The following is a 21,899-nucleotide window of genomic DNA, read 5'->3' on the forward strand; positions in this document are numbered from 1 at the left end:
AACCCAGTGGAGGGTAACTGGAGAACCACTGTGGTTTGTGTTTTGGATCAGAAGCACCTTGGATAACTCAACATGGTCTTAGTTACAAGGAAAATGTGAGGAAAAAAAATTGGCCTAAGCTGGTGCTCCTGTGCTGTTTGAAAAAGCAAAGAGTCAGCTTTGCTACTAGAACGTTTAATGTGTGGATCCACTTCAGTTTTTTCTCCTGCAGCAGCAATGGTTGGTGTCCCTATGTAAAATATTAGATGCATAAGTAGCAGTGTTTTTCTGTTTTTAATGAGATGTAATAGGGCCTTTTGAACTTTATCTTCAAAACAACTGATTGTTATGTATGCTTTTTCCTGGGGGGGTGGCAGGGGATTAAATGCCTCTGTGCATTGCTTCTTGCAGTGATGTCTTATTTTTATCTTCTTGAAAAAAGCCTGTTTTGTTGGAGAAATAGTTTGTAACACACAAAATACTGAAAATTCAGAGCAAGTTAGGTGGTACACATCAAATGGAATGTTAAGCATCTCATCAAAACTGACTTACCCTTTAACAAAATCTGTTGGAATTTATCTGGGGTATGTGAAGCAAAGCAAGGGATGCTATAAATAAAGCAAACCAGAGGAAATATTCCTGTGGTTCTTATTTGTAGTGAAGTACACACAGTACTAGACCCTAAAGCTAGCTTATATGCAGTATCTTAGCCTTAGTATCTTCCATCTAGGCAGTACAGTGTAGTTACGAGGGTCAGTGGCCCTGTGAGCCGAGTGGCTGTGTGCCTGTGCACTGCTGAGTAACTCCCTGCTCTCATCTGTGACTTGGATAATCTGCAATCTGGATGGTCCAATAAGAGCACCTGGGAGTTAACAGTGTTAGGGCAGCACTTTCTGCCTTCATCTGTGGAGAGACTTCTCAGGGTGTAGAAAGGAGGAGGGATCTAAAGCAACGTCATCGAAAATGAAAGGATGTTATATTCCTGAAAGTTTTGCAACGTGAAAAGTCTTATCGTGCCCAATGCTTTCCTTAAGCTTCCTTGCTGTGAGCATCTGACTATTAAACCTCTTTCTTGTCTGAAAACCCTGATCTAATTTCCTTCTATTAAGACCTAGATGTCCCTATTTAGTTTTCTGGGTTCTTGATGTAGCTGAGCTTGTGTGAACTGTTGTGCTTCCAGTACCTCATACTTGCTGGGTTTTAGTCTTCAAACTACAGCAAAAATCTTTTCTTGCCCTCTCTTGTGTGTTTAATCTGCCAGTTTTATAGGACATTCAATTAGACCTTTTTCCCCTTCTGCTGTTCAGCTCATATACAGTTGATGAGAGTTGCAAGGAAACATGTATTTTAAAAACTAATGTACCAGCTGAGATGGAAGAAACTGCACAAATGAATTAATTGAATCTTGAAAAGGTATACACTTTCCACTTAATTTAGATTTTTGCAATGAAGCTTAAGTGCCTTTTTTTGTCATGGTTTACTTAGAATTTCAGAAGTGTGGAATCTACCTAGCAGTGAACCTCAGTTTCCCATAGGGAAGACTATAATAGCCACTCATTCATTTTGGGAGAATAGGCTATATTACATAAAGAATTATCATCCAGCGGCATAAATGAGAGCTTCCAGTGGTTGTGTATTGCATATCTTAGTTTTGGGTTGTCTTTAAAGAATGAGTAGCATATTTTTCTGTAAGGTAGAAACTACGTACATACTCAGGAGAATGTTTGCACCTGTTGTAGTAATGTGAAATAGATTCCAGTGGTGTGTTACTTTTGTTAGCTAATAGTATAATTCCCTGTAATTAGAAGACTGTTGGAGCTGGAAACCAACTTTGCCACATTACATGGGCACTAGAATTATAAAGGCAGCGTGCATCCCTTCAGAGAAAACCAGATTATGTCTCTCAGAATTACTGACTCATCTGTATTTTCAACTTTCTAGAAGAAAAATAAATAAAGGTGCAAACGGGGTCTTCTTTTTAAACCTTTTTATAAAAGGTCATTTCTTTTCAAATTCAGAGTTCTGTCAAAAAGGGTCAAAATATAGTTGCTTGTTTGGAACTCATTTCCTCTGCTGTATTTTAAACTAGTGCATGGTCCAGTAGTCAGATGTGTTTGATGACAGTTACGATTGCTCCTGCACTTGTGTAGGGTCGAATCGGCTTTCAAACACCTGACTCTTCAAACCTTGTTAGAGCAGAACAGATTTGAGACAAGACAGCTTTGACTGTTCCTCATCAGTGTTTTGTCATTACTACCTTAACAGTTAGAATTTGCACCACAAATGCTTTTGTAAACTAGTATCTTCATTTGTGTCCTTTTTCTCCATTGCACAAATTCTGAGAAGGCAATGGTTGAAACGTTGTCTTATTCTAACTTGAGGTAAAGGTCTTTTCAAATGCGTAGTCTTGATTGTATTTTAAAGAACAAGTGACTTTTCAGTGGTTTTGCTAAGTTTGAGATGGCGTATGTGAAAATTAAGCTTGGAGTTTCTTCCAGAATAATGTATGGATTAAGGAATATCATCTTTAGTAAGATGTTTCTAGTTGAGATGGGATTAGTTTTCTGGATTAGTTGGCTTATTTTTGGAGAGAGGAAAAAAAGGAGTCAAGAGATAGGATAGAGTTCTTATTTCCAATCTTACCTTTTGCACATGACAGTGATAAGAGAAATTAATGGTCTGGTGTGTGTGTACACACTGGTAATGCCTGAGCTTTTCTTAGGGTATCTGGAACTCCTTAGAGACCTAGAGCAATAGTGCAGAGGTTTGGTATGGGTTTTATTCTGCAAAGCAAAACAGGAGTTATTCAAGAACTTGAAAGCACATATATATGGATGTAATTATGAATTTTAATCCTCATATGTTTAAGTATTGCAAATTTGCTGTTAGTGGACTACAGATTCAAAATTCTCACAAACTAATATTCAGCTTCTGGTTATAAAATATGTACTAAACAACATACTGTATTTAAAATAAATTGTAAGGAATGCTCCTGATGTAGTCTCCAAATTAGTTAGGAATCCTGTAACTACGTTCTGTCTGTTCTCAGTTTTTGATAATACTCAGGCATGGTCCATTCATCACTTGAAATGATCCATTTGGATCAAATGCTCTTTTACTCTGAGTCGCTCTTAACAGCCTAGTAGATGACATAAAGCAAAAATCTCCTCAGTCTAGCCGTTGCTTAGTAAGAAGAGGACAAATAATCATTTAGTTTCATGAGTTTACCTGTTGATTTAATGATAAAACTAAGGATGTGCTTTCAGAATAAATGTGAAAACTATTTAAATGTAAAATCTCTGATTTGACTTGTTTTTTTGTTTGTAGGAAACGTGACAGCACTCCATGTACTGCCGAATATAAGAGCTGTAAAGCATGAATGACCCTTTTGGGGGGTGGGAGGGAATTTGCAGTTGAATATACCCATCAGAAATGGAAAATGATTGCACTTGCATTGAGTTTCTATAGATTAATATCTTGTACTATGTCTTATACTACTGATTAACTGCAGTAGGAGATCATTAATAGGGTAAAAAGAATACATATATACATCTATCTGCTTTTCCTTATGGGCCAATCATATTGTCTTTTCTGTGTATGTGAAGTAGCCGTAAAGGCACATACCTGTAGCATGCAAGAGTGTCTGTGTCGGCGGGAGTACTGGACCTATCGCTGTCATAGTACCAGCTGCTGCTGCCTGCTGCCTTCAGTGCTACCTCTTTTCTTACAGAAGACTATCCAATATTAGTTCTGCTCATTAAAATCCAGATGTGCTCCTTGTTCATTTTTGCAGTTGAGGTGGTGCAAATGATTATGTTCTCTTGTATTCTGAAATGTTTTATTATTAATTTCCTTAAGAGATTGGTGCCATTTAAGGCTATGTCTTTTTGAACCTATCACAATTTAGATCTTACATATACTACCTCTTCGTTTGCCCAAGTTGGTTTCTGTATATCTACTGAATTAAAATGTGCCTTTAAATCAGAGTTGTATAGCTTTTCCATTGCCTTTAAGAAGGAAAAAAGCCATATGTATTTCTGTTGCTTTGATATAGTCCCAGAAAGGCTACAGTGGATTCGTTGGAATGGAAAACTGAAGGTTTCTGTAGCAAAGGTGGCCCATCTTTGAATTTGTTGGCCTGTTGACAGAAGGTACCAAAGTAAAGGAACTGCTGAGAAATCAGTGGTAGCCATCTGTCAGGAGCACAGCATAAGCTCCTTAGGACAGTTGATTTTTATGGAGCTTTGATGTCAGTTTTGGAGAGAACTTTGTTGCTTTTCAGGGTAGAAGGGGCCCCGTATGGATCTAACTTCCTTGCCTTTGTTACTTGAAATCATGTATTCCACATACAGCATTTCAAATCTCTGTATACAGACTAGAGTGCTACATCTAGCTCGGTAGTGCTAGGTTTAGCATCGGATACCCGTTGAGAAACAGAAACCTTTCCCTGTCAGCCCCCCTTTTCACGTTAAAGGAAGACCAAACCAGCTTAGTTGCGGGAGTGAAGGAACGGGTGCGCTGGCAGTGGCGGTAGATGTGGTCTCTTTAGGTAGCTGCTTGCTTCAGGAAGTGTTTTAGTCATGACCGTGACTCCAGGAGCTCCCATCACAGCGTTTGCCACGAATTGAGACTCAGATGTGCGTTGATAGCTGTTACTTTAAATGCATATTGGCTACTTCTAGTTCCTTATTAAAACCAAAAGCTTAATTAGGACAGATTTTGGCTTTGTGAATCTCTGAGTTTGCTATCAACATACAGGCAGCTTATAAGAACCAATTTTCCCAGAAAAGCCAAATTGCCTCACTTCAGATGGCTGAAGCAGCATTTAAACTATTCTTGCTCGTCTGGTGGATTGGCACCGCTCTCCACTGTTGTGAGCAGACTGTTTGGATAACATAGAACTGTTTAGGGCTTTATAGGGCTTTTTGGGACAATCCCAGCAGTTGTATTGTCAGAGTTCATAATAGTCTCTGGTTATTAAAAAGGGGGTTTTGGCTACACAGAATGACTTGCTGTTCATTGCCTAGCTGATACCTAGTTTGATAATTGTTTGTAAACACTATGATGATATACTGGGAATTGAGTGTGTTGGTCGCTAGCTAGCCTGATTATGTATGGCGTCTGCAATGTTTAAAAATATGCTGAAATGCACTTAATGCTAAAGTGAAATAACTGTAAAAAATGGCCTTATTTTTACACTTTTTTCCAGATGTAAAGACTAGTGATGACTTGTAATATTACAAATAAAAATGTTAAATTATTTAGCAGTAAGTGTTTGTCTTTCATTCGTCATGTGGTAAGCAGCTGTTTTCCCATTATTCTTAAGATGCTTTTTCACGTACCAAACTTGGGTTAGGTGGTAACTCTTGAGATGGAAGTTTGCAGTTTGTGCACAGAATTACTTAATGGTAGTGTAGAGAATGTGTGTTAATTTGCTGAGCAGCCTTTTGGTTTTCTTTTGGAATTGCAGAGAATTTTCCAGAACCGCCAAAACCTTACAGTGTTCACTCCTGAAAGACTTGGTAAAAACTTGATGGAGAAGAGGCAGGTTATCATGTGGCTGGTCTGATGTAACACTAAGTCAGGAGCAGAGCCCGGAGAGTGTTCTGGCACTTGTGTCCAGAGTGTGACAGATGTAATCCTTAGGGGAATATAGCTCAGGCATTTTTAAGTAACGTGTTGAGTAGAATGGGATTATTTTTTAATTGTATGATGCTCACACTCAAAATGTACTTAATTTTCTTTTCAAAGAAATGTGTGGAGTCAGCTGCTTATAGAATTAAGCCTTTCAGAGGGTGGAATAGAAAAATAACTATTATGCCATATTTTTTTTTTGAATTTGTGGTTGTGATACTCAAAAACAGTTGGCGTGGACTGCGAATGATTGCATGTAGACTACAGCTTTACAATCTATGGAGTTTTGAGATTGCAGTGAGCACTGATGAGATAGCAGCTACTAGGCAATTTGACTTGAACACTACAAATGAATTTGTCCTAATTGTCATGAGTTCTGCACCATTTTTCTGAAACTCAGTCCCGCATGAATTATTTCATCTTAGAATCTGGAACTGATAATTAAGAGTCACGAACACATGAACTTTGTGCTAAGAAAAAGGCTGCATGTAATAAAAATGTGTTGTTGCCATCTACTGGTAAAACAAGTGATGTTCCCGCAGTGGGAGTAACAAAACTTGGGTACAGCATTACCTAGTTTAATGTTAGGTAGTGTGAAGTGCCGGTGGTTGGTAGGCTTCTCAGTGTCACACTTATAATCAGCGTAAATGCTCACTTCTGAGCGTGGTTCATATCGGGGCAGGGGTGAAAGTGGAGCTGGGGACTGAAATGAAGAGACTTGCAGCAATTAGATACTGTCCAGCAGGAAAACATGTAATCTGTCTACCTGAGACAGAGCCCAATACCAAGTAGCACACAATTTTATTTAAAAGGAAGATAAAAAAATCTGAGTAAATAACAGGTTAAGGCAAACATAGCACATGGAATATAACTGGTCAGGAGGTGAGGTGGCTGTGCCCTCACACATGGGCCCTGGCTGGCTTGAGTTGAAGAATCCTAGTTACGTGTTTGAACAGATGCTTCGCTTTCTCTTGAAGCATCCCTCCTAGTTGAGCGTGATGCTGACTGTCCTCCTTTTGTGCAGGATGTTCGGCCTGTAGGTGTAACTTCAGGTCAGAGAACAGAAAAGCATACCATACGTGTTTGTGATGCAGGATCGTGCTTTTGATGGTGTTTATTTATAAGGACTTGGGGGGGCGGGGGAATGAAGTTTTCCATTACTGTTGCTTTTCCCCCTACATCATAACCGATTTCAAATGGTGCTAGACAAAAACTGAGACTCTGAACACCAAGAGAAATCGGTCAGCCTGTGTAAGAGACATTTTCCTGGCTCAGAGAAGAATCCTCTTGTAGATGACAGCTACGCGTTCTTTAAAGACGACTATTCAGTGGTCTGATCAAATGCTTCATCCACACAGCGCTCGTCTTTTCTGTGTATAATACCATGTTTGACAATAGTGAGGTCAAGCAAAAATAGTTTAGCTTCATTTTAGTGGTTTGATGCGAGGGTATAGAAGTCTACTGAAACATTACTAGAAGTTACCAGCAATAAACTTAAAAAATAATTCTAGAAAAAGGAGAGGATTCCGTGTGTACCAGTGTGACATCATCATGATTGCTGAAGGCACTTTTGTGTTTAACTGCTGAGATCAAATTGTTGGAGGGAGTTTCTGTGTTTGCAGAGCAAGTCTCTGGGAGCTATGGAATGGTAATTCTGTGGCGATAGAGTCCCCAAGCACAGAGTGGAAGTACATTTGCTCTAAGTTAGTAAATTAAATGTTAGGGTCCTAGTGATTGTATAGTAAAGGAAGTGTAGTCTGCCTGTCACAATGCAAGAAGTACTACGTTGGTTTTCATGCAACTTTCGGATCACTTTACTCTGGACAACTTTAACTCAGTATCCATTGTTTATTAAGTAGAAATACATTTAAAGGAAGCTGTTCCTGTCGTGGCCCTACCTTGAGGGGGTGTATACAATGGTTCTGTAAGTGTCTAGAAATCAGATGATGTTACAAAGTGGATAGCTGGCAAAAAAAAAACATTGGAAAAAGTGCTGGTTTAAGGAGTAGAGGCCATTAGTGAAGTTAGCAGCTGCTTGATCTGCTCCCACGCTGTAATTCTTGCTCCTAGAACACTGATTTCAAATGGTGCTAGATACAAAGTGGGAAAATCTAAGCCACCATGTGAAACCAGCTTCCAGAGGAAGACACATCTCGTGTATGGCTGCAGGCTGAGAGAGAAAATCCTTCCATCTCCACCGTACCTAGAGAAAAATTCATTTATTTAATTTTATTAGAAAGTAAGGCAGATAACTTTGGGTTAGTTACTTTATTGACACACATGCTTTTGACATCTCGTGACTAGTTGAGGCTGGTGTAGGAGAAATGAAGTATGTGATGAAGAAACCCACCACTCTGGCAGTGACTGTCATTTCTTTTCATAACCAGGTGGAATATACTGAAGCCCTTCCCAGCAAGTAGTGACAGAGGTCTGACTTAGCAGTGCAGAGTATGATACTGATGGGGTGGGGGCGAAGTCTGTGCTGTACAGGAACACTTTTTTCATGCCGTTGTAGATGGAACCAGGCTATAAACCTCACTCTGTCCAAAGTAGAGAGTGGTCTGGCTTTCTATCACTCACTGATCTCAAGAGAGGACAGGACACATCAGGTGCTTCTTGTGACGGGGAAAGGAAATGTAACTATCACAATGGAGCTTCCTTCATCAGCTGTATCACACGGCTTGTAAATAGCATGCTTTTATCAAGGAGCTGCGGATTTTTGTGAGACAAGTTTTAAATTCTGTAGGGACAATGAAAATAAATTGCATGGGAACTACTTTGAGTGTGGGTCAGAACGAAACCTAAAAAAGGGAGCGTTTGCAAATCTAACTGTAAATGGTTCAACGAAAGTTGTCAAGGAAGTAGGAGTGTGAAAATGAGTGGCTGACGGTTATTGGAAATGGAATAGGTCTGAGCAGTGCTGTTGTGCAGCACAGCCGTGGTAGTTAACTGGCAGCGTACGTGTCCCAGTACAGCGGGAGTAGATGGGGCGTCTTGAAGCTTGTCCATGACTACTCACATGCATAATTCAGGAACTATCAAACCCTGGACACCCTGTTTAAGCTGTGCCGATGCAGAAGCTGATGTAAAATGGAATAAAGTGCAGCAGAAGTGGAGTTGGGAGTTTCACTTATTGATGTCCTGGGTTTTTGGCAACTCTTTGCATTAGTTTTGTAACCAGCTCCAAGAATCTGCTTCGGTGCCTACATCCTAATGCACACCCACAGGCAGCAGAGGAAAAGCTCAGAGAAAAAGAGCACGTCCTTCCAAGAAAGGGGAGTGGAGGAAGGGGAAAGAACTGTACTACATTACTGTGTCTGGATATTTGCTGTAGTTTCTAAATCCATTATCTGGGGCAACAGGGTGAAAGACAAGTGGAAAGCAGGTTCCCTCCCCAGTGTCTGTCTTGCTGGCACAGTTATTTATGAGGCACCCTGTATTATCAGCGTAAGATTTACTACTGAAAAGCTGGGCCGAGAGTTACTGCTGACAAGAGGTCAGTTCCAGCACAGATAAAGTACCACAGCAGCATCTTTCAGAAACAGGCTCAAAGTCAGGTTGCTTTTTTCTTGTCTCGGCAGTAAGCGTGTGCCTTAACAGTATAAAGAAATCTTTGGTAGGGTTTTCAAAAACGGTTGGTGGAAATGTCACTTATGTTTGTGCTGCTGAAAATGAGAGCTTCTCTGCAGGTATGGGACTTCCAGAGTCTGAACTGGGTCTGAACACCGATGCATACCTTCCCCTCCCCGCTCCAAGGGAGCCTAACCTTTCCAGAAATATCATGCCGCAGGTGAAGACCAATGGCTCATTCATTATTTATAGTTTGATAAAACCAGGTTTCACTTCAGCATAATTAAGATGCTGCTGCCCCTCCTCCAGGCCACCTGAAGGTTGTCCTGTTGCCTTAACAAGCTCCCCAGAAGGTGTCAGCCCTTTCTGCCAAGCTGCAGGTACAGCTTTTCGCAAAGGATACATCTGTGACAGCAGATGCTGTTCTTTCCAAACCTAATAGCATGCTTGGGCAGGCAGCATGCAGAGGGGAGGAGAAGAAGAGAACAGTTCAAAATGCTGTGATACACAGCACTCAACTATTAATATGCACACATGTAGAAAAATAAATTGGTGCTTGTCACGACCGTTTGTTGGTGTGTGCTGAATGTGTGCATATGGGCGCACACGGGTGGAGACAAGCCAATACTGTCAGCTATAGTTGGCTTTGTCAAAGTGTTCTGGAGTTTTCAATAAATAATAGTAGAAAAAGTACAATGTTCAGGTTTTTTACTCCCTTTTCAGACATGTTTTAGTAGTAATACTGTCCTGTAGCTTCTTTCAGAGGAACATCTCAAAGCCTTTCACAGATTTCATACTGCTTTATACATTCTACACGAGACAAAGGCAAAAAGGGAAGAAATCCCTGCCTCCCCCATGAAAGGGAACTTCCTCCCTAGCCTAAGACCTTTAATCTAGTCTGCAGGACCAAGGCAAGCCTGGATGTCACAGACCTGATTTTTTACAACCTATAGCTTATAAATCAAGGCAGTTCTGGGGCTTCCACAGTAAGCAAACCAGACCTCTGCATGACCCTGTGTGCATCTTTTCCTCCATTTTCAAATCACAGAGTGAAACTCATGGTTCGTCAGACTCTGGTCTCCCCTGGAGAAAGTATTCCCATTTTACACGCAGAAAATCTGAGCTTGATGCATCATCCTCACATCAAGGAATGAGTCAGACCAAGGCCAGGTGCAGGACAGAGGGGTGTGACAGTGCAAGTGGTGACCTGTAAGGGGAGTTGAAATGAGTGAACTTCTAAGGTTTCAAAAAAGCTTCCTCAGCCCGGAGGAGCGTGTAACTGCATCTATCTGTTTGTTGAGCAGTTCTGTTACTGTGTGGTGTTGCGTAGGTCAGGTATGGACAGATGTGCCCTGACTTGCAGTCGGAGCCAGTCACTAGTGCGTAATGCGTTCTGTGTCAGCGGCAGCGCTGACCCAGGCTGGGCAGAGGTGGGGTAGATGCTGCACTGCTTACTGAAGGTGACACCTGGGACTAGAAGATGGCTCCAGAGATGCTACTGCTGTTGTGGGCAGCAGAAACATGTACTTCCCTCATGGGTTTAAAGCATAATGGAGATTTTTTACCTTGATTAGGACCAGAATGGAAACTCCAGATCGCATTCCGGAGTTGAACGTAGCCTATTGCTTTAGTCCTACTATTGTACAACTGCAGTATAAATAGTAAAGTTAAAAGCCAGGCACTCTGGGGCTGCAACCTTTGTGCTATCTGCCCCCCTCCCGCCAAAAACCGAAGGTAGGCTGAATGCCGGGCCGCGGCGTGCTGCGGGTAAAAGCCTGTAGAACTTTTTGTCCCTTTTAGCTCTATCTGAGCAGTGGGACAGTCAGGCCTGCTTGACATTCGAGTCACTAATTTCAATTCCTATTAAGGGTAATCTGTCGGAGCACTCACTAGCATTTGTCTAACTGTGCTGAGCTGTCAACAAGCTGCCTATCATTCTAACCCATTTTTTAAAATGGTCCAATTGTTCAAGGGTTTGGGGGTGAGGGGGAGGCCAGGTTTTTGTGTGCTCATTTAACATAGGGAGAAGCAGCTTTTCCAGGTAATTTAGGGCAGGCCAGGTGATAGGTGGTGTCTGCGATGGCTGAAATTTGGCGTGTGATGAGGTCTGAGAGGTGCATCTTAGCCTTTTCTCTGCATGGCAGCCTCCCTGAAGGCACGCTAGTGTGTGCTTAACTCTTGCTGCTTTGAGGGAGTTTTGACAGAGCTCATTCCCTGCGTGGGTTTGGTGCCAACCAGGATTCTCCTAAACAGTGCTGAGCCACGGTCTGGCAGTCAGCACTGGCAAACAGGAGCTGGTGGTTCAGATGCAGCGATCCTCATTTTGAGGGCAGGATAGTTCAACACTAGCACTGACCCAGGCACACGGGGTGATGTGAGGGGCCGTACCAGCCCTCATTTTATGGTTCTGCCGTACTGAGCCACATTTGCTGTGGTGCTTGGGTCTAACAAAGGAGGCTAAAAAAAAAGTGCAAGAGACCTTTAATTTGCAGATCACAGATCTTTTGGAGATAGTTCATAACAGAGCCACATCACTAAAATAATTAGGATTTATTCACAAGACCTGTTTTTTCCAGATCCCAGAACTTTGTTTCAGACTGTTAAGTAAAATGTAACACTTACTTGCTACTTGCTTTCCCTCGTCCCAAAAGTATTCTGAACTGAAGGGAGCAGTTTTAGCAGGGTGACCATTCTAGATACTAGGGCTACAGTTTCTAATCGTGTGATTCCCGTCTGCTCATCTGAAATGGCTTTGACTTGGCTGGAGTCATACAGTTTTCTTCCACCTTTGCTTTCATGACAGTTCCTAGGCAAAACCACAGCCTGTTTGGAGGGCAGAGGAACTGCTGAACCACTGAATCCTATGGAGGATTTCAGATTTCACAAGGAACAGTGAGGTGAAACTGGGCAAGTTTACACAGGGGAAGAAAAGCGTTGCAGTTACATGACCTAGTCCATGGAGGAGCAGTAGGAAGGTGCAGCAATGAAAACTCATCAAATTTAGCCATACACAGCTTGACTGAACAGCACATTACAAAACTAACTGCACTAAAAAAAAAATACCCACCAAAGTAGGTGAAACCAGAAAAGTAATTTTTCGTTCCTAACTTCTGTACCTAAGCATCACCTTGAAGTATAAAGTATTGATTGCAGGTCTTGAAAGCAGTCACAGGGAGATTATTGTTGTGATTTGTATAGTCAGTTCAGGAACATGGTGTTCCCCCAACACTACCATTCCAGCTACTTTAGGTGAAGTCAAGGGAAGTCATATTTTTCTTTGTGTTGTTCAAGAGACAAAAGCATGACCTGTGCCAGTGAAGAGCATAAGGAAACAAATACTGCTGGATGTTCACTGAAGTATAGCTTGCCCTTAAACCAGACGTCTGACAGCATGCCTTCAGCGCCCTGCCGTATCTTAACTCTATCCACAGCAGAAGGACCTGGCAGAAAAGCTGGAGAAAAGCACTGACCGAACTCCTGGCTGACTCCCCTGAGCACGTGAGCAGGTTTGTACCTGTTCCCAGGATTTCCATCATTCTGTCTATCACCGAAACTTCACTCTCTGTTTGAGAGCCATCGTCAATGTTTAAGCCGCATTTGAGCTGTATATCCAAATACAAAACCAGTGGCTGCTGTTGGACACCTACTATGCACCATTTGCGCTGGATAGTGTTTGTGTGGGGAGCTGAAGAGATGTGCTTAACTCAGAAATAGCTCTCTTCCTTGGAAAGCTTAAGGTCTGAATCACACTGTGTTGGCTCAGTTTTTAGCAGACAAGCTATCACATATGCCTCCCTGTAGGCGAAGAGTCGTCACTGGCATCAGGATTAGCAGCCAGGTTCTTTCCCTTCAAAAACTAGAGAATAGTGATATCTGAAGGCTAAGGCTGACTTTAAGCATGGTCAGGGCAGGAGGCTGCCCGGGGCTGGAGGCTTGGGGAGGTGGGCTAGCCACACTGTGAGCAGGAAGGGGCCACTCGTGTCCATGCTTGGCCTGCACTGCCCCCCCTGTTCCTCTCTCTTCAAAAGGAGCCAGATAACATGCCCCCAAATTGAACTTTGCTATTGCAAAGATGGGGACAAACTAAGTTATTTTGCTCAAGATCCTTGAGGCATTAACCACTCCACTGCTGCCTGTGAAGCTGAGAAGACTAGAGCCAGCCCTAACATATCCGTGGTTGACGTTGCCCTCAGTCAACTGCAATTATAGTGACGTGGACAAACAGGGACACTGGAGAAAAGTATGGAAACATGGGAGGGGACAAGACAGAGCTGAGGTACCTGAAACTGAAAGCACGTGAGAGACAACACTAGTGTGTCAGACACTGGTGAACCTAGAGCAGCCTGCGGAGTCCACCTGAGAACAACCACAGGAACAGAAACGCAAATATATGCAGTCACTTTTTTCTCTTTTTTATGGAACACAGTGTAAGTTGATGCCTAATCCTTAAATACATGCCACTCCTGATTCCCAGCAGCCCAGAGGAAGTCTTGAGGGAAAAGGGGATGAGGGAACTAGTGCAAAGTTTTTGTAGTTAGCTCAAGAAACAAATTATAGATACGGATTTTAAAATGCTTCAGAGATGCAGGATTTTTTGGATCTACAGTTTTGGACTCGGTGGCCCACTACTGCAGTAGAATTAATTTTCAAGCCTCACCTCCAGGTTCAGGACTCAAGCGCTGCCACAGTTGCAAGAAATGTGGATCGGGAGTTCCTGAACCAACTGGTTGCTGACAATGAGTCAGGGGAATGACCTTGCAGCAGGCAGCTCACGGTACCTCTCTCGGAGCCGTGCCAGTATAAACGGCGCTGGCATCTCTAAATGCTGTTGAAACCATTTTGTGAGATTCCCGCCTTGGCCTTTTCTACGGCTGCCTTTGCACCAAAGCTTTTGGGTGGGTGAGAACAGAACAGAGTACTCCCTTCTCGTTCCATAACAAGGGCATCCTCACAACCTAGGCTTGGCACTATCTATATCTGTATACAGATATACAGAGGATATGGGCAACTCGTATCTCTTGCCTACATCTCTGTGCATTAGCATCAGCGATACAGATACTTAACTGCCTTAAATCTTACCCTCCTCCAGCCACACCCATATTAAACTGTAAGAAAACACCACGAACAAGTTTCAGAAAAAATACGTGGCAGCAGTGATTTTTCTGGACAGGTCTGGAAGTGATTTGCAAGAGAAGTGAAGGTAGAATATTTGGCATATGGACATTTTAATGAATTTTCCCAAATAAGAAAAGAAAAACATTTGCTCATAGACTTTAAGCTTCTCACAGCATCACTAAAGCTCCTGACACAGAGCCCAACGCTGTATTTGTATAACATGGAAATTAACAGCAGCAGCAGCAGCAGCAGCAGCGCTGCAGGCTTAGAGTCTACTCTGTGAGCAACAAAATGGCTAGGGGTGCTGTCGTGTTCATTCCAATTCCCTCACCGTTTGTGGGCGGTGAAATAGGTGGATGCCGATATCCCTGCCACTTCAGGTATGGTTGCGAACTTTAACATCAATATTAAATTAATCTCTCTAACTGTATTCAAGCTTGTGCCCTCATCAGCTCAACTCCGTAAAGCACAGACAGGAACCAACAGCAAAATCGGACTGCGTCACAGCTGTAACATGACCATCGGCAAAACAAGTGCAGAAGGAGATCATGGCTGCCTCGTCAGCCCGGGAGCCTTCCTTCCATATCAGAGAAGAATAAGATGGTAATGCTTTTAAATTTATGTTGTGAGCATTTGCAATCCTTAACTTCCTTTACCAAATTCTGCGGTTCTTGAACAGGCAAAACTCCCAAGAAAATTGCACGTATTTTGCCGACAGACCCAACGCATTAACGAACACTGCGTCATAATGCCGCACTAAGGCTGAGAGATACGACAAACCCCACTTTACAAAGGGAGGAAACCAAAATACAGAAAAATGAATCAGCTTACACAGTGTCACACACACAAGTGTTAGAGGGAGGAAGAAATCACAGCTTTCCCAAGTCCTTTTGCAGCAACACGCAGAAAACCATTATGGAACAGTTAGCCACATACAGCTAACACACAGTAACAATACCATCCCTATGCGCAAAATCGCTGCCGTCCTACAGAAATCTGCCGTGTGCCCTTCTTAGCCTTGTTTCTTGCCAGTCCCACAGATTTACCTGCTGACAGTAACCTCAATTCCTGAGTAATGAGATTTACAGCCGAAGTTTAACATTGAAATAACTCCTCTTTTATCTCTGTCTCCTTACCCTCCGTGCATTTAGTCACAATTAAACTGATCACTGTGGCAAAAAGATAGTAGCGAAAGGAATAAAAACAAACGCATCCCTACGCTGAACACAGATACTCACAAAGTACGCGTATGCCCAAGCAAGTATACCGGTTGCCAGTTGCAGGACGGAGAAATGCCATTAAGAAGCCCGAGCTTTGCAAATTAATGAGGTCCCCTGCCCCACAACTGTGATGGGGAACAGCGCAAAGGGTTGTCCGTTCAGGGGTAAGGCAGACTCAACCCACCCGTCTTCCATGCAGCCGAGCATCGTTCCTTAGTCCAGCTCCTGGCTGTACAGTATAACCCTCGCGGCTGCCTGTACTGTTCCTATATGTGTGTGTGTTTATGCCTGTCCGTCTTGCTGCAGGGACCACCGTCGCTGCTGCTATTCCTGTTGTTCCCCTGCTCTGCGGAACTGGCGCTGCAGGAGGCAAGGATGCTCCAAGGGAGCCAGCTACAGCCAGCGAAGGCTCAGTGAGTCAGGAGGGGTTGTGATGACTGCAGTCAGACTCTGAAATTCCCTATGGAATCTGGCAGAAAAGGAGGGGAGGCAAGAAAGATGGAGATGGGAAAGAGGAAAAGAAGTGGGGAGTGGCACCTACTATCTGTTTTCTTCTTCCCTTCCTTCTCCTACCACCGCACTGCCGTTGGAGATGGCGTCCTCCCCTCCACGGTACTGCGCAAAGGAATGGCGTCGGGGAGAAAACCGCAGCGCGTGCGGCCTTTGTAACCAGACCACCAAAATTCGGTCGGGGCGGGTGTCTGTGTGTAAATACAGCCCTTCTCTCTCTCCCTCTCTCCCAGGCTGCCGTTCCGAGGACAGGCTACTGCTGAAGTAATGGAGAGGGCGGACGCAGTATGTTGAGCTGGTTCTGAACCCAGCGGTTGTTGCTAAACAACCGGCCCTGACGCTTGAGATGTCAATGAGTGAGTAATAGAGATTAAATGCTTATGCTACCATATCCTTAAACTTGTTTAAGCCTCGGTATGATGAAAGGCTATGGAATAATGTTCCCTGCCGTATGAGAAAGCAAAGTTACCACTCCACTGCATAATCAGGAGACTTCCTCGGCCAGAAGGACCAAGCTCAAAGCTGGTTGTGTCCTCAGCACTTCCAGGCAGAGTTGCCATCTTCATTGCTGGTCGCTTTAAGAAGAGAGGTGAAAAAATAGTATAGTAAATGGTTAAGAGAGAAAAGTGTTCTCCCCTTCATTTCCTCATCCTCTCTCTGGAGCTGCTCTCTGCCCTCCATCTCCCATTCATCCTTACCCAGTCCTTCCCAACCCTTCAGACCCTGCTTTCTAACGCTGTGATTTCTTTTGCAAACCTTTACAGACCCGTCATTTAGGGCTGTCTTCAGCTCTCCCTGACGTTACCGAGCCTGTGCCAAACTCAGGCTTATGCAAACAAAAGCTGAGTTTGAGCAAGAGTCTTTTTCACTTCTTTAATTATTCCCACGACATAATTTCCAGGTGCAATCCCTGCCCCGAGCAGTTTACAGCCCTGCTAACCCTTAACCACCTTATAAGGAAGAAGCAAGCAAGCGAGGAGAAAAGCCCCAAACCCCAGTGCTTTCCCCTTCCCTGTGGTTTGCAGCTCTGACACGTCATCCTCACAACTGCACGGCGAAACGAAAGCTCCCCGGCACCCGCACGGGGCACCCACGGGTGCGGGGCCCGGCGCACTGAGGAGTTAACCGCTTCTTCCCTGCCTGCAGCTCCTGCCCGAGGGGCACCCGACGGGCAGGGAGCAGGCAGGGAGCGGGCAGGGAGCTGCCGGCACTTTGAAGCAAGCGAAATCAACGTTGAGATTTGACACCCAGTCCTCGACCAATCCGGGAGGGCTTTTCACCTGCCATCACCTCCTCTGCCAATCGGACGGCGCCTTTGGGCTGAGAGCCCTCCCCGGCCAATGGGGAGCCAGCTCTGCCACTTAGTTAATGATGCAGCAGTACAGGGAAGACTATCACATGTGAGCTGGAAGGCTGCCAACATGGAGACACGGAGAGAGCAAGGTAAACAACTTTCCAACGCCAAAATGATGACATTTAATCCCTAAATGCTAGCTTCCCGTCTCGACTCATCCTTAACCCCTTTCAGCTGGTGTGGAAGCGTCTGGAAGGCACCCTCTACCTGTCCCCAGTGCTTTTAAAAACTGGCCGACATGCCCTGCAATGATCACTGCGTCACCGTTTACCACTTTCCGAACTACGCAGTGACAAACCTCCAAGCTCTGAAACGCAGAGCGCCTGTTAACCCCTCCACCAAACCCTCGCCAACATGCCAGCCTTTAGAGAGACAGGGGGGAATAAAAAGCCCAGACAAAACATGAAAACAGCAGTCTTTGCAAAGTTGTCATCTCTCCCCCACGACTACTACCCTCCTCTGCAGTACAGCAATGCCGGCAAGAGTGACATTAGTACAACCTGTGCCATCGTTCCATTGAGAAAACAGCTCTGACGCAGAACAGAGCAAGCATACCCAGCCAAAATAATAATAAAGGCACTTTGGGATCCGAACTTAGGGACGCCGGGGGAAAGGGACGCCCTGCAAATAATTAAAATACGTAGATGCAGCTCAAGCCCCATCCTGATCAAAGGGTACGTACGTGGGAAAGACGAACCGGACCGAAGAGCTCTGCCCGTGCACCATCTGCGCAGTCCTCAGCCCTCCGCTCGCCGTGTAGCGCCGCAGAATAGAAGGTTCCAGAAATTTCCTTTCCGTTAACCCTTTCGGTGTCTGCCCACTCTCCCTCCCCGCGGGATTAAGCGCGCCGGGTCTCCAGCATCGTCAATGGGCGAAGCCTCCTACGCCAACCGAGCCCAAATCCGGTCTTTAAATGACACTGGATGGTGGCAGGAGCCCAGTCCCTGGTGTTGGTGTTACTTCTCTTTCTGGAGCCCTCTCTGCCTCTCTTGCTGCCTCTCTCCCCTCTTGCTGCAGCAGGGCTGTTGCTGGTAGACCTATCGACGGAGCTTGCTCTCTCACTCTCTCGCTGAGCTCTGTGACGCAGCTCTAAATTCTCCAGCCTGCTCCCTGTGTTATAAGAGCGGAACTGCAGCTTTCCAGGGAGCCCGTGCCAGCCGTGCCAGGGCCAGGCAAACCGAGGGGAACGTCGCTCCTGGACTCTGCACCTTTTTTTGGTAATTATTATGTTCCTCACCTCTGTTTCTGTGCTTCCTCCAAGGCTCTCAGCCTCGCATCTCCTTCTCTGCTTCTGACTCATACTTACTAGGTTAACTCTTTTAGGATTGGTAGTCAGCAATACAAATCTCGAACAAGCGCAGCTGAAACCACAGCCAACTTTGTGGTGGTTTCTGCTTTAAAAAACCAAAGCAAATCTTCTTGGCTCAAAAAAACAAAAACACACACACACACACATGCACACACACACGTTCCAGTAGAGAGTTAGTGCTTTTTGATTAACTGTTTCGGTGACAGGAACCACTACGTGACTTCCTAAAATAAAATATTTCAGGCCTACATCTTGCAAATACTCAGCAGGCAGTTACCCGGAAGCACAAAGCAACTTAAAAGGAACTGCTCCTGTGAACTAACACAGGTCTTCTGGGCAGAAAAGCATGAGGCTACTGCTGGACCCACAAGATCCTGCTATGCTGGCCACAAGACATTGATCTGAATGTGGTTCAGCCACTGAGCAGATGCCTGGTGTAAGATAAGGTACTGAAAGTGCTGGAAAGCTATCGGCTCTCCTTATTCTGAACAGTATAAATAAGGGTTATCACACACACAGATTCAAAATGCTCAGCGTAGGAACTAATAACTGGAGTCACCAGAATCCAATAATCTCTGTCACAGAAAGTCCACAAACAGCTATGTATTTCAGCACACCAGGCTTCACCAGGCAAGAAAAATTTTGCAGATGAACACTCTCTCCTTGCCTCTGCCCCCCAGGACCGTCCCTTGAATTAACTCCGGTGCCTTCAGTCGACTTCAGCACCAGGCAGGGGAAGCAGTGCTCTCCCGTCTTGTAGCCTCAAAACTGGAAAATGTGGAGGAGGATCAGTGGTAGCTACAGCATCTGGGAATCAAAGAGAAGCTAATGGAGAGCCAGCACTGTATGAGGGAGTTCATGCGTCAGCCTGCATATACAAAAGAGCAAGGGAAAGAGCCAGCAGTCCATTTGAAAAACACAGAATCAAGAGATTCGCTACTACACAGCTACATCTGCCATTTTAATTCCGGACTTCAGAGCTGGCTGCAAGCTTTGGGTTTTTCACTACAACCAAAGCTGAAGTAACCACTATTTTTTCTCTTCGCAGCGTCTGAAGAGCCTGAGCTATTTTGGGATTTGTCTGTACTACACTGAAAATGACACCTGTTACGCACAGACACAAATGAGAAGAATTGCAAGCTCCCGGTTTCTCAGATACGATTCTACAAAAAAAAAAAAAGAAAAAGATCCTCTGAGCTGGGGACCTGGGAGCGCAGCACCGGCTCTCAGGGTGGGGTGGAGGGGATGACCCTTGCGAATTGAACAGTCAGACACCAGCACAAAAAAATCTAAAAGGTCTGTTGTAGCTGATGCAAGGGAAAATCAAACCTCCGTGTGACCAGAAGTAGTGCTTGATCAACTAAATGCCACAATACCTGGTTTCTTATGCAATCAAACCCATGGGACTTCAAGCCTTACATATAGGCTTTGTGGCCAAAGCTGCAAGCATTAACTACTTCAGTTAATGAAGGTAAAATTGTAAGAGCGTTACGGCTACTTAAATGAGTCACCCAGCAGTGATACTCGCTAAAGTAGGCCAGTGTTTTGTGTGATGTTAAGCTGCCTGTGCTGGTTTCAGTAACCCCTGAGTTATCTCAGGAGCTCCACCAACACGCGGGGTCAGAGCGGATTTTCCGCATTCCCCGTTTCCCCCCGCCAGCGTGCGGCTGATTTACAGCACCCCAGCGCTGCGCAGGCAGGCGGGGGCCCCCGCGCCGGACCCGTGGGACCCCGCGCAGCTCTGAACATGATTGCGTACGGCCCTGGAGTGAGATAAAAGACTTGGAGCCTCAGAAATGGGACAGTTGACTGGTGCTTTTAGCTCAGAGTGATTTTGTCAGTCTTGTGGTATATTAAGAAAGTAAAATGGAGCTTTGATTTATTTAAAATTGTATCTTTTTGGTTGCTTTCAGGGGAAAAGCAGCATTTATTTTATGGTTTACTTTCATTTGAAAATGACCAGCCATGGAACATTTCTACCTTTACCTGACTGTAAGTATTTGCTTTATGGTGGCACTCAGGCTCCCGAGAAGACTCAGCCGCACTGCACTGGGAAACACTCAAGTGTGCAACTAAGAAAACGTGGCACAATGGAAAGCTTCAACAATTGGCACTGAGTAATGAGGCCCAAAAAAATAAAAGTCATCTTCTCACGCTGTTGAGTCAGTTAAATGTTGGGCAGGTTTTGGCATTTTCTGTGGGCTGAAGTAAGGAAATAGAGGCTGTGATCGCAGGGCAGAAGTCTAGGCTGCTTTTCTGTTTTAAGTGGAGCCCATGTACATGTTTTGTTACTGGTGGGGTTTTTTTTTCTTTTTTTTGTTTCCTCCAAACTCTGTCTAAAAGCAGGGGACAGAAGTTTGGTTTTGTAAAAACTGACTGTGGAAACTGAGAAGGAAAGTCCCAGGCTAGAAAGCAAGCTTGGTGAATGGAAATAACCTACAGCTGTGGTCAGCGGCAGGGGAGATCGGTCTCACCATGCCAGTGGTGGTGTACGTAGCCATTCCAAGGTGAGGGGTGACCCAGTGCCTGACTACAACCGTGCCATGGGTGCTTACAGTGTTGATTTAAAAAAAAAAAAAAAAAGTTTTGATAGTGCTAGACAATGTAGCAAAATATCACGGCTTCCAACTGGAACAGTTCAGGCTGGATGTTAGGGGAAAAACCGAATTCTTCAGGAGGGTGGGAGGGATCGAACCCCCCGCTGTCACTGCCAAGTCTGCTGTCAGTTGGTAATTTCCCTCGGCATTGTGGAAGGATCGGGGAGCAATTAATCAGTGAGCAGAGGAAGTGTAGGCTTCCCACTGCTTATATGCCAAGCTGCACGGAAAGGTGCATCCTCAGGTCTCTGGCATCTCCCGTGCTGTTTTCTGCTGTTGTGCTACAATGACCTTAATAGCAATAACATATGAAATCCGACGTTACAAAAGCCTAACCCTCACGCACGTCATTATTGGAGTTGTGGGTGATAAAATAACCTCGGCCATGCACTGAGGAAGGTCCTTGGTCTTTTTAATGACGAATGAAACCCTCGTGGCACTACCCGCACTTTCAGCTTCCTGCTGGTGAGGCCTTGGCTCAGGTTTCGGTTTAAATGCCATCAGCCACACCTTCCTCCTACTGCAGGAAGCTGCGATTGTTAAAATCAGGGCATGTTCCTGTTTAACTAAAAGGCTGAGATCAAATAATCCAAAGGCCTCGACTATGCCAA

General features: G+C 44.5%; 1 protein-coding gene across 1 annotated transcript in view; it reads left to right on the forward strand.

The window, feature by feature from the left end:
* The window catches only part of CR1 (complement C3b/C4b receptor 1 (Knops blood group)), a 99,538-nt gene extending 78,694 nt beyond the window's left edge, over positions 1-20,844 (forward strand). Inside the window, 4 exon segments of the mRNA XM_074850317.1 lie at positions 12,615-12,689; positions 14,735-14,901; positions 15,825-16,384; positions 19,372-20,844. Of these exon segments, the coding sequence (XP_074706418.1) occupies positions 12,615-12,689; positions 14,735-14,816 (157 nt within the window). The 3' untranslated portion in view covers positions 14,817-14,901; positions 15,825-16,384; positions 19,372-20,844.
* The last annotated feature ends 1,055 nt before the right edge of the window (positions 20,845-21,899 follow it).

This window comes from Strix aluco, chromosome 25 (assembly GCF_031877795.1).
Source record: "Strix aluco isolate bStrAlu1 chromosome 25, bStrAlu1.hap1, whole genome shotgun sequence".
Lineage (NCBI taxonomy): Eukaryota > Metazoa > Chordata > Aves > Strigiformes > Strigidae > Strix > Strix aluco.